The sequence below is a fragment of the Pygoscelis adeliae genome, unplaced genomic scaffold (genome assembly GCF_000699105.1).
Source record: "Pygoscelis adeliae isolate BGI_AS28 unplaced genomic scaffold, ASM69910v1 Scaffold209, whole genome shotgun sequence".
In the NCBI taxonomy this organism is placed as follows: domain Eukaryota; kingdom Metazoa; phylum Chordata; class Aves; order Sphenisciformes; family Spheniscidae; genus Pygoscelis; species Pygoscelis adeliae.
Window position 1 is genome coordinate 457,428 of NW_008825538.1, and position 13,141 is coordinate 470,568.

The following is a 13,141-nucleotide window of genomic DNA, read 5'->3' on the forward strand; positions in this document are numbered from 1 at the left end:
TGAAAATGTTTGAGTTTTTTTTCCAGCTACTGGAAGCGGCAAAAATAAAAGTTGCATTTCAGAGGCCTTAATGACTGAGTTGTGAATTGCCTTGGGTTGGAAACTTCCCAGGAGGAGGAAATGCCCTCTCTTCAGCGAGCTGGCAGTTGGTTTTCTGCCACCAGACCTGGTAGTTCTCTGGCTCGGCTCCAAATGCATTAGCTAAGCAGCCCTCTTAGAGAAAGGCTATTCATTAGGAATAGCTAAAAAGCCATATCCTCTTCCAACCACTCCAGTAAATCCATCCTTGGGCTAATCGTACCCACAAATTACGGTGCAGGGAGAAGCAGAGTCTTCTGTTTCCACGTGACAGTTTTATATAGCACCGAAACAGAGCAAGCAGGACAGGCAGAAGTGGCTGGTGTGTTAGCAATACTGGAGAGCTACCAAGTGACCACAGGTATGTAAGCGGTGCCTCAGTTTCCCTAGCCGGAAATGATGATGAACAGTGTTGAAACAGACAGGTTGTCTCCCTCCCTGATGACATCTGTGTGTGTTCTCCTTCTTCCTATTTAGTCCTTTGAACTATAGAGCTGGCACCACCGGGATAAGGTTGTCCTCAGCACACGTTATGTGGGAAGATGTGAATGTTACCTCTGCCACCCAAGCAGGTTTCCTTACCAGCCTGGACAGCAGATAGTTGATGCAATAAATCAATACCCACCAGAGACTTCATTTTTGCATTGCAGTGGCTGGAATTTGCTTTGGAGGAAGGAGGATGAGGATATTTGGGGATGTGTGATCAGGTACAGGGGCAAACAGCTGAGAGATCTCTGGGTGGAAAGTGCTCGTAAAGGCGAAGCCTTCAAAAGGAAAAGCTCATCGCTCAGTGTTCCTAACAGCATTTTAAAGGAAATATTTACAGCAAATAAGAATGGCAATTAACTGCCAAATTGGACAGCAGGTCTCCTGTGAAAGCAGCCAGATGCTGAACTTTAATACTGAAACTATTCCTCATGAACTACCCTCACTCCCAAATCCCCAAGCCCTTTCAGCCACAACCAAGTTAAGAGCAGGTGGGTAAACAAAAACAAGACCATAAAACATGTTTGGCCCTTGGAAACACTCTTGTAAGTTTGAGCATTAGGAGAGAGAGGGGACGGTTCTGTTTTGGGGCTCAGCAAACCCTCTGTTGTGGGGTCACCTCAGGGAACCTCGAAGCCCTGCCACCTCAGGGCTGCTAGAGACAAGAATGGCTCCCAGTCCAGCCTTCCCGGCACCTTGCTAGCCTCACCGCACCCCAAGCCTCCTGCTCTCCCTCCTCATCTCCTACCTTGCCTTTCAGATCTCCAACTCCTTTCCTTGCCCCCCATCACAGATCTTGCATAGAAACAAGGTACAATGAATGAGGGGCTCCACCATAGCTACAGGGGTTGGCTGTCTCTGACCCCATGGTCACGTTCAAGAGGTCCCTTGTGAGGGAGAGATGAGTGCTCTCACGTACTCCACGGAGAAGACCTTGCCCACAGAGAGTTACCACCCAACAGGTGCTACATGGTAACCTGATGGGACAGAGGGTTGGATGGGCCCCATATGTGAGGTTCTCCTGAAAGGTAGGGCATTTGGATTACCTAAACCCTTCTTTGAAAGGTTGCCAACAACTGGTGTGTTATTGTAGACCCTTTTGCATGAAAAATGGCTCAAAATAGTAATTAAATCTTAGAGCCACTGAGATACTTTGTGAAATTCGGAGAAGACCCTGTGTTGATGTGGATGTGCAAGTCTCCTCCAGAGAGGACTAGCCCTGAGTTATGTGGATGTGAGTCACCCTGCACTAATTTGCTGGGGAGAGTGCAGGGTTTTCTTCCTGGCATAGGCGCGTTTATCTAGTGGATATAGCCATAGCGATAATCCCGATGTAGCACCTCCTGTGAAGAATGAAAAAGCAACACCCCGAACTTCACAGCAGCCATCCTCCTCTAGGGCCTGGCCCATCAGCAAAAGTCACCAATGCCTGCACCACCATTTAACAGCCAACGCAAAGAAGAATAAAACACTGGCTGTCCTCAGAAGAGCTCTTTTGGGTTGATGCATGCAACAGATCTGCCTTGATGACAACCCAAGAGAAAGCGAATGGCAATCTCAGGGTTATGAGACCACACTTAGCCTTGCCTCATTATCACATGACAAGGAAAGGAGGCAATTAGTTCACAATGTAGGGCAGAAATCCACATTTACAAAGTGTAGTTAGTACCAGGCTTTCCTGGGAAAAGGTTTGCTTAGAGAACAAAGCTGATTCACAATCTCCAGAGAATCCACTCAACACAAGAAAGGTCAAGTTGTCTTGTAAGAAATGATGGACAAAACCCCCCTCTTTGTACCCTCAAAGCTAGATACCTTAGGAGGACTTTGAAATTTTGTGTGTAAAAAGAATAAGGAGATGGAACAACTTGGGCTGGTCAAAAAAGTCTAAACATCTATTAATTGGAAAACTGCATTTTTCACTAAGTAGGTTTCATGCCAGAAGCTCTTTACGGACTTGTTTTGCCCAAACACCAAGCAAACAAACCCTGAAATATTTTCTGTTGTCAATGACAATGTCATTCTTCTGAGAGTTGCAGTTCAGTTGCTTTCCTGTTACTACCTGTCTGGAGGATGTCATAACCCGTGATGCAACCTAGGGTAGCACTTGTATCTTGGTTAAGTGGGAGACAGTGGGGTATACCAGGAACTGTAGACCAATTAGAAGGACCACCATGTAAAGAGCAATAAGGGTAAGAGACATACAAAATATGTACCCGAGGATGCCATGCACCATATAGAGAGATCCAGGGGTAGAACTATATTTTCCCGAATTGAATTTATGTGGAAAGAGAAATTTCAAAGAAAACCCCTGTTTTCTCAGGCAGCTCCTGTCTCATCAGCCACTTGAATTAAAACGTAGACATTGCTGCAGGCACCACTCAAAATCCCACCAGTGTCCATGGAAAGATAATTGCTGAAAACGGGGTGTGTAAACCACAGCCTTTGCAACTGCGGATTCTGGGCTTCAGCTGCTGCAAAGATGTCTTTTCTCATACAGAGAACAAATATTTTAACAGCTTTTCACATTCTTTGCTTTGTAATTGGGTTATGTGTTAAAAATTGTCTCGTTTAACTCTACCACTATGGTGAACACTGGTTTCTACTGAACACGCAAAATGATAGCTTCCAGACAAGTTATACTGTATCCTATATAATAAAACTGCTAAATGAACACTAAGGAAGTTGCAAAGTTAAGGACTCAAAACAGTGACAAGGTCAACGTGAAAATCACATTGCAAAACTTTGGTTTCTTACATTTAAAGAGTTTAATTTCAGGGTCATGCTCTATTGTCTCTGCAGTGTCCCTGCCGCACCAGTTGCAAGGAAAGGTGGGTGCTCAATTAAGTAATAGCTCGCTTGAGCTATTCAGTATCTCCTCACCGGTCAGTATGTGGCTCCACACTTCACAAACTCACCCTGCTCAGCTCTGCTCTGCTGATGACAGAACTATTTGTTTCCTCATGGATATCTGAAGGTACTTAGCTCAGTTATGGCCAAACATTTTGCAAACATCTATATTTTTCTCTTCACAGCTCTCCAAGGAGAAAAAGGTGCTTTAGAGCCATTTTACCATCGCATCTACAAAGCAATGCCAAAATATGTCTGTATTTTGAGTGTGGACTCCTGAGCCCTTGGTTTTATGGAGCACTTCACATCCTTAAAGTGCAAGTTCTATCAGCTCCAGCTGCCAAAAGTCTTTGGCAAAACTGGTCCCATATTTGGCTTCACAGTGAGATTCATCTCAGCTAGTTTAGATGTGCACTGTGCACCTTGGAGCTAGGGGTCTTTGGTCTCCCTCAGAGGCACTGAGGAGACACTGGTGCTTTTGGGGTGTGACCCATCTGACCAGTTTAGATAGAAATATTAGGACGAGATGAACTGCAGCCTCAAAATACCTATTTTTCATTGTTGGTTATGTAGAAAGCTGAAAAGCAATTAGCTGAAGACGGTACACTGCTGGCATCCAACGCCAGGGACTGTCTTGACATTGGAGAAGACTGGAACTGCATGGAAATGAGCAGTACAGGGGACTGCAGAGAGCAGAAATGCCCGTCAGACACCATCAGGACATTGCTCTTAAAAACCCTTCCTCAGCAAGCTCCAAGTCTTGCCAAACTGCCCAACCTTGCCAACACCTCAGAAACATGCTTTCTTCACAGAAGTTGGCCATATTGGGCCAGCTTTGTCTAATTTCTGCCCTGTCCTGACATAAAGCACCCCCCCCAACCCCAATGGAGTGAAATGTCCAGTTTCTGCTCTGACATACGGTACTGCCAGAGCTTTTTAAACCCAAGGCTGTCCCCATAACACCCCTTATAGGAACTGAACGCTGTGGTTTTTCCTGTCATCTTTCTCAGATATGGCTATCTCATTTTGTCTCACATTTGGCAGAACAAATTCAGCCTGTTACAAAGACATGGAATGGAAAACTTTACCTAATAGATAATGTTTGGCACCAGAAACCGGGACTTTATTCCAGAAGGGTCCTGTAATGTTAATAGGTACAACCAGCCCTACCTAGAATACAGTTCAGTAATCATATCAAGTAAAAGCCCTGGCTGATCAATTGGAAGATAATCCAGGTTGCTTTCCCGAGGAAATATACTCGTTTTCTGAAGACCCTCGAGCAAAAGTGCTGTATATACTCACTAAAGCGAGCACACTTCTAATTAAAATCCTACAGGTAGCATGAAGCTTTTGCACTGTTACTTGCTAACATGACACAGTTGCTAGTACCTAGCGCATGCTGTTTGTTGTGTCAAAACCAATTGAAAACAAGCTGCTAGCAAGAGATTGAACAACCACCTTGCATGATCGTACCAAAGAGCATCCCCACCCTTCCGCTCAACCTTCGTTACATCTCATTAACCAGATTATCAAAATTAATAAGCAAATGTTTATCCACATATGAATTAATGAAGATAGATCGGGCTAATTAAAAGCTCCTTCCCAGAATATCCAGGACAAAGTTTTGTGTGTGCAAATATAATAAAACTGTCAGACCCAGCTTAATATAGATGCATTTAATGTTATATGGTGCATTTTGGTATTGGTTCCAAAACTCCTGTTGAGAGATTTTATAACATTTTGCCCACTGAATCACAGTAGTTTTAAATTTTTCAAGATCTATTTTTTTCCTGTTTGTGGTACATCCATTATAGCAACTGCCTCCAGATGCGTCAAGACACTGCGATACAAAAACAGACATTTGGCTTTAAATAGTTTTATTTGGTGGTGCAGTGGGTGGACTGGACGCAGAGTAATCCCGTACATAGGTCATGGGAGATCTGGGTCCTATTCCCAGTCACTTCAATGAATCACTGCATTACTTTGGCCAGGCAGAGGCAAAGCATAGTTCAAACTCGGGTGCCCAAATCATTATTAGAGGTCCAGAATGCTGCATCTCTTGTAACAGCAAAACCTGTACTAAACCCCTCCATCTGCCTCTGGCCTTCTGACAGGGTAATGGGTAGGAAGGGAACCACACGCACTCATTTTTGAAAAACAGAATCATTTTTTGCTGGCTATTTCCAAACACACGTAGACTGTTTCTCTGTTGTTCTGCACTCTGGTGGCTTCTGCACCAGGGCATGAGGAGTGAATCAACACCGTTAAATGCTTTAGCTACATAATATACTCACAGGCTCGTTATCCATGTGCCTACTTGTAATTCTCTCCTGTGCCCTTCTGCAGGACATCAACATGTTCTCCCTGGAGAGAAACCCAGCTCACAGGTTGTTTTTACACAGTATTATCTCTAGGCGGACACAATCAATGCAGATGACTCCCAGCCAGGTCCCCTGTCCCTGGACTATTCCTCCAGTGCTATCCCAGCGGGCTGTACACCCCCATGTGTCCCTGTGCCATGCCCACCACATGCATCCCTGCTATCGTGCCCTAGGAATGACGTTCCGGTAGGCTGCAACACAGCCCTAAGGTTATTGCTGACACTCTGAACTGGAAAAAGAGAAGCAGAAATCACATTTGAGGGCTGCTTAAGCAACAGTGTAATTTGCTTGGGAAAGCAATGGATTTGCCCTCACTGCAATGCTTTAAGAATAGTCTTGAAAAACAGGTCAGGAATGGTTTGGGGCCAAGTGATCTTTCCCTGAGAAAGGGAGATGGGCTGGAAGACCCATCCATCCCCTATGATTTAATGAATTTATGCTAATTTGGCATGAGCCCATTTGATGGACACATCCTGTGGTGCAAAGCAAAGGAGAAGAGTCTTGCCTGGATGATGTGCAATAAATCAAACTGGAGCCTGGTACCTAGCACCGTCTGTGTCTTTGCTGGCATTTTTAATGAATGTATGGTTCCTCTGGACCAGGATCAACGGGGGACATGTGGCAGATGGAATAGTTCATTGCGATTGCTCTTGCTCCAGTTTGATTTGATGCTCTGGCCCATAGCTAATTATTCCAAAGCAGTTGCCCATTCCTTTTTCCATGCTAATTCTGCCACTTCCACCATGACTCAGAAAATTTCAGGAGATACAAGAGACTGCCCTGACAGTCAAAGTAATTGAATGGTCTATCTTTCATCCTCCTCCTTTTAAATGACATTTTTGGATCAGGTTCTCCTGTGCACAACAAAACTAAAGAAGTTTGGTTTTATGTGAAATTGTGGTGGATTTTTAGTATTTTCTGACGTCTAACCAGGGTCTGAGTTCACTCTGCAACCTTCCTTCTGTGGGGAAGAATACAAAAATTCCCACTCCTTTACCCATCTGCCCGTTTTTATAGGAACTTGGTATATTGAGGACTTTTAGCACTTTCTCAAATGTGATTGAGATTGATGAAAGAGTTCATCAGGTGGTGGGGAAAGGCTTACATGCACACAGGCACAGAGCGATGACATAAGCCCTTTTTTCCTTAGGAAACCATGCTAAATGCTCTTCTACCAGAATAGAATTACATTCTCCATTTCTACCAGAACAGACTTGGTCTCATCTGAAATGTACTTCTACCTACATTGTCTTCCCCATCATTTATTTTACAAGTGACAGTTACCGAAGCTTGAGCACTGCTATGCTTCTGTGAGCCCGTCTTCTGCAAAATGTTTTGTGAAAGGACTTCTGCCCTGTGAAAACCAGCATCTACAAAAATATTTTCATTTTGGCTTGAAGGAGACCTTTCTGAGCCTGGTTTGTGTAGATCTTCCTTTCCTTCAGGATGCAGGTAAAAAAGCCAGTACACTGTTTTTCTGAATCATGGCTGGAAATGAGTACCAGCTTCCACTGCAAACACAGGCAAGTCACCACGCCGAGGCAAACATAAGACCACGAATATGGAGGGATTTGCTCATATTGAGGGATCTCTTAAGTCATTCCTTGTCTGGGTAACCTGCTGCTTGTGGAGGGACAGAGTGAAGGGAGCCTTGGGTTGTGGCTTTCACCCTTGTGTGGCACTAGCTACGGGTGCTGCTGTGCCTTTCTCACACGGGTCTTGATTTCTAACCAAATCCGAAGAATAACAAACACGGGAGCCCACCACCCAGACTAGACTATGCTTCTTAAAAAACAGGGGCTGTTGAGGTGTGTAAATCGCCATCCTGGGTACAGGCTAGTGCATCCTTGATACCAAGGGATGGTTGTTTCCTCTTAGATGCTTCTGGGGTGGTGATGGAGAAGGTCTTTGCCTCCATTCCTGAGATGGTCCCATTTAGGGTCCCACACTGTCTTTGCATGCTCCCCAGCCACTGAAGAGTGGATGGGGAGCAGGGCTCCATCCCTCCTCCTATTCTTACTTACTTTCTCCTGGATCAGGTTTGAGAAAGCAGGTGACTATCTATCTATAGGTGTTGTATAGGGGGTTCTGGTTCCTTGACCCATTGCATAGATGCCCTACTGCAAGGACAAATCCAGCACCCAATTTTTAGCAGGGTTTCCCACTAGCAGAAGAGCTAGCGAAGCCTCTATGGTTGTGTGACTTAAGAGAGAGTTTCTTTGTCTATTCTCTCTCTCTAATAAAGCTGACACAGGATTGCACTTTCTCTCACCTGGGCATCTTGCTTCCATTAGGCTGAAAAAAAATCCAGACTAGGATACATCCCACCTCTCTGCAAATACCCGCAGTGCAGACACCATCAGCTGGTTAGTTGCCCCTGGCTGCTTTTGTAGTCAAGGGAGAGGAAGAGGCAGATTGACACCGCAATTCATCTCATCCTAAGGAGGATGTCCAAAATAGGTCAGGTGAGTCACACCTTCAGGCTCTCCCCTCGGAAAGATAAAGGGAACCTTAGGTGAATATGACTGATTGATCTGGTATTGGTGTTGCTCAGAGAGGGAGTTGGGACCTTCAGAGGTCCCTTCCAAATAGCATCTCCATGATGCTATGACTAGCTGAGATGAAGGCACAGATGTCTGAGACAACCAAAGGGAGATGAATCCTATCCTACAAAACACCCTTAAACTCCTGGCCCACATCTCTGAGAAGCCTCCAGTTATGTTCTCTTGACAGGGCTTTGCTAAGGGAAGAGGCACCCTGGCATACACCACACAACCACCACCCAGGATCCCCAGACAAAGCAGCTTGGTAGAGCTCTACTGCACACCCGGCAAAAGATACAACCCACACAAGGGTTATGTGGGTAATTAGGATTTCATCTCTTGTTGAACAACCAGATGCTTGAAGAGTCTCGTTAGCCACAGAAACTGTTAATTGTGTTGAAACTCCTGGTGATGGCATCCTGTGCTTGGGGACATGTATCACAAACCCAAGGGGGAGCTAAATTACTCAGCTGATAAATAGACTGTAGAGGTATTGGGGAGTTTGAGCTGATTTAAAGAATCTTTGTAGATTATTCAAGCATGGAGAAATGACTGACAACATTTGGCACATACCTAGGTCCTGTTATTTAAAATTATTGATTATTTCAGCTTCTCAACACTGGTGTGATAAATACTACTCCTGTGTAACTGACGTGGAAACTGTTCTGCAGAGCGTTGCAATGATGTGTGCAGACTCACAGAGACACCGGTGACAGAGCAAGTAGAGAAGTTTCTGATTGCTAAGTCAATGCTAAGTAGAGCAGGGAGCTTTTTTTCAGTTGATAAATTTACTTATCCTTAAAAAGTATAATCAGACAACAGTCAGTCAACAGTGTAGGTCAATGACAACTTCTTGCAAATTCATGTCAAATAGAAAAAAAAAAGTCAAAACATTTTGATATTTTCAGAAGAAAATAAATCACCTATTCATTTCATTTTAACATTACAGTTCATTTTGAAATGTATCTGAGTACTCATTTTTAATAAACTTCCATTCACTCTTTTCTTAAATTGAAAACATATGTTTCACTTCAGTTGAAAATGATTTTTGTTTCTCACCAGTGTTTCATTTAATTTAAAATGTGTATCAATATCGTTTCCAGTTGGCCCCAAATTATTTCACTTAATTTTGTCTAACAGGCAAATAAAAAAGCCTGTTTTATTGGTTAAGGCTACTTAACCATTTACAATCTTCTTTTCAAGGAGAATTGGCCCCAGCATGTTTCAGTTTGTGGATTTACAGTGAACTTTGCTGATATCTCTGAGTTTCCAACCTGTCTCCTGAGCTGTAAAATCAGAGATTGGACCTTGCAGAAGTTTCTGCTCTCCTTCTAGATAGCATTCAATGATTCTCAGATTAGAATAGGAAATTGCAATTAATAAAAGGGAGGTGAAATCAAAGGCAGCATATTTTGTAGTCATAAAATAAATGAACTTTTGCTGTGTTTATATTATACGTATAATACAGCAGGAAGTAAAGATCAAAGCCATGTTTATAAAGAACTTGGCAAGTTGTGTTCTTGGAGGAAGCAAATGGGTTCACGGGAGGTACTTAAAGAATGAAGTTTGGATTTTTAGCTGGTGTAAATCAGCGTATCTCCTTTGACTTCAGTGCAAGGGTAGTGATTTACATCAGTGGAGAAGCTGGTTCAAGGGTTTCAAGGGAGAACAGATATGGTGAAACAAAATAAAATATTTTTATCTACTGAAAAGTATTTGCCTGATGTTTGTTCTCTATTTCCAAGTACTGGGAATAACTCAGAGGAGCAGGATCCCGATTTCCATCTTCATTAGCTGTAAGGTGTAAAGGTGTGAATGAGGTTGGGAGCTGGTTCCTGCTCTGCTGATCGGCCAAGGAGGCGAGTATCAGACTGGGGCTGCCCAGAGAGCTCAGCCGTTGGGTACTGGCATCTCCCTGAGCCCCTCAATTCCCAAACTATTTCTTTGCAGGCTACAAAAATCCCCCAATGCACCTGATCAATGAAAGGGAAACTAAGGCACGGTCAGATGAGATAATTCCTCTCTGGTCTTGTCATGAAAGAAGCTCACTGCAGCCTTACTGCTCCCTGCCTGAGTTATACCATGAACTCCCCTGCTCACATAGGGTGAAAACTCCTCACAGCACAATTTCACCCCTATGGAAAGCCAAGATAAACTCACCAAATACCACCCTCACCCAGAAAGAGAAACTGAAGCAAAGAGGTACAAGACAGCAGCATGGTGACACCAGACACCCACAACCCTGATCTACCACCCTAGGGACACCTCAGCTCCCAAGGCACCGTTGGTCCTGGTGAATTACCCCACCGGAGGGCAGGTGGGGATCGAGTGGCCTCAATTAGGTGTCTAACAGCCTTGGGCTCCAGCTGTCTCCAGGGGAACAGCCACAGTGCCGGAGGGAGATCGAAACCTCAGCAGGTCAAAATGAGTCCTGTGGTCACGGTGCTCTGTTTCCATTGACTTGAGAGGCAGCCTCGAGCAAGAGGATTTGAAAAATCCTGAGAAAAAGTGCAGAACTAGCTATAATGTTTCTCTGGCTGCAGGGTTACTTGGACACAAGTCCCCCCTGGTGGGCTGTGGGACACGCGGGTCTCACCCAGCAGATGGAGTGACAGACCTCTCTGCTTTGCTGAGCTCTGCGCAAAGGCCATCGTCAATATTCAGCAGTTTAATCTTCCCCCCCGCCCCAGGTTTAGCTACACCACTCCAGAGGGTTAATCCGATCCCCTGCACTGGGTGCCTGTTGTTAAATGAGGTGGAGACGAAGAGCTTTGGCTTTCCTGCACTTTATGGGCCGTGGGTAGCACTGGTGCTGGTGGGGGACATTGCCTTGGACATCACATGGCCCCCTGCCCGGTGGGCTCTGTGCCCACTCAGCCCCCTCTGCATGTAGGGGGTTGCATCCTTTTCACCCGGGGCAAACAACTTGCCAAAACTTTAGAGCACAACCCATCAGACAACCCCAAATGAGCACCCAGTGACACGGGCACCGTGGCAGGGCCAGGGGCTGAGGGCATGACTCCTGCGGGAGGTGGATCAGTCCTGGGAAATTACCCAGGACCTTCACCCTTGTAGGTAAGACCTGGTCCTGCTCCAGGTCCCTGCACAACATTGGCATCCCAGGAAGCTGTTGGGGGTTATGTTTCAGACTCTGACACGCTCCTTGGAGGGATCAAACGTCACCCATCTCCAGCATCATCACCAGTTCACAGCAGGGGCGGGAGCCCTGAGCACACAGAGGCAGAACCAGGTGCCCTCCCCCAAACTGGGAGGAATGGAGGCTGGGGGCAGGGACGGCAAAGCTGTTTGGAGACCACTGTGCCATAATTACAGCCTGTTTGAAACAGAGCTGCTTCCTCCTCAGCCTGAACTTCATTAATTAAAGTGCTGAATGCAGAATGAATTAATTAAACCAATTATTATGCTGCTATTTTATTCATTTGCTATTTACTTTGATTGATTATATGACTCTGATTAATAAATATTGAATAAGTTAATTAATTGAATTAATTCATTGCTGGTTTATTCACCTGTCAGTTACTTATCCCTCAACTCCATGCATGAGTTGTGTCCTGAAAGTTTGTCCCAAGGAGCAGGTCCCCAGGCGTTCAGCCACGGGCAGTGGGGCTGGGACGGGGGACGGGGTCACTTACCAAAAGGCAGGACGAAGAAGAAGGGGAACCAGCAGAGGATGAAAACACCCACGACGATGGCAAGAGTCTTGGCCGCTTTTTTCTCACGGGAGAACTTGAGGAGCCGCACGGAGAGGGAGCTCCTGAAGTTGTGCCCCTTGCTCCGGGTGCTGGAGAGAGGCTCCTCCAGCACGCTGCGGCAGTGGATGCGCAGTACCACTTCCATGGATTTATTCCTCTCCTTCTTGACCCCTGCCTCCAAGCTCCGGGTGGTCCGCCTGGCCACCACGTAGATCCTGAAGTACATCACCAGGATGACCATGAGGGGCAGGTAGAAGGAGAAGAGGGAGGAGAACAGGGCATAGCCCGGCTCCTCCGTGATGCTGCAGATGCTCTCATCCGGCGGTGGCGGCTCCTTCCATCCCAGCAGAGGCCCGATGGAGATGACCATGGACGAGAGCCAGACCACCACGAGGATGACCCCCGCCTTCCTCTCAGTCATGATTGTGGGGTACTTGAGGGAGTACTTGACGCCGATGTACCTGTCCACGGAGATAATACACAGGCTCATGATGGAGGCGGAGCAGCACAGCACGTCCACTGCTGCCCAGATGTTGCAGAAGATGCGCCCAAACACCCAGAAGCCCAGCACCTCCAAGGTGGCCGAGAAGGGCAGCACGGTGGTGCTGAGCAGCAGGTCGGCAATGGCCAGGTTGACGATGAAGTAGTTGGTGACCGTCTGCAGGTGCCGGTTGCAAGCCACCGAGAGGATGACGAGGATATTCCCCACGATGGCTGAGAGGATGAAGACGGCCAGGAAGACCCCGACGCCCACCGCCTGCACGTCCAAGGTAAAAGTCAGCGTGGTGCTGTTGCCCTCGGGGGTCTCCTCACCTTGCAGCCCCCAGGACCGGTTGCCACCACTCTGGCTGCCCTGTCCCGTCCGGTTCCCACTCAAGCTGCCATTGCTCAGCTCAGGGAAAGTCATTGTAGAAAAGGTCCGGGCTCCATGGAGAGCGAGGAGAAAGCGATGCCGAGGCGCAGGACCCCCGGCATGATCCCTGCAGCCCCCTCCAAGACTCGCTCAGCACCTCGCTCCCTCCCCGGGGCAAGGCTCGGTCCCCCCGGCCGGGACGGAGGGATGGAGGGCTGGCAGGATGCGCTGCTCCTCGCC

The 13,141-nt window shown here is 46.4% G+C and overlaps 1 protein-coding gene across 1 annotated transcript in view; it reads right to left on the reverse strand.

Annotated features, from left to right (window-relative positions):
• Positions 1 to 12,955, reverse strand: part of ADRA1D (adrenoceptor alpha 1D) — a 46,875-nt gene extending 33,920 nt beyond the window's left edge. Inside the window, exon 1 of the mRNA XM_009331862.1 lies at positions 11,989 to 12,955. Coding sequence (XP_009330137.1) covers positions 11,989 to 12,955 — 967 coding nt within the window. The remainder of the gene's footprint in view (positions 1 to 11,988) is intronic.
• Between the last annotated feature and the right edge of the window lie 186 nt (positions 12,956 to 13,141).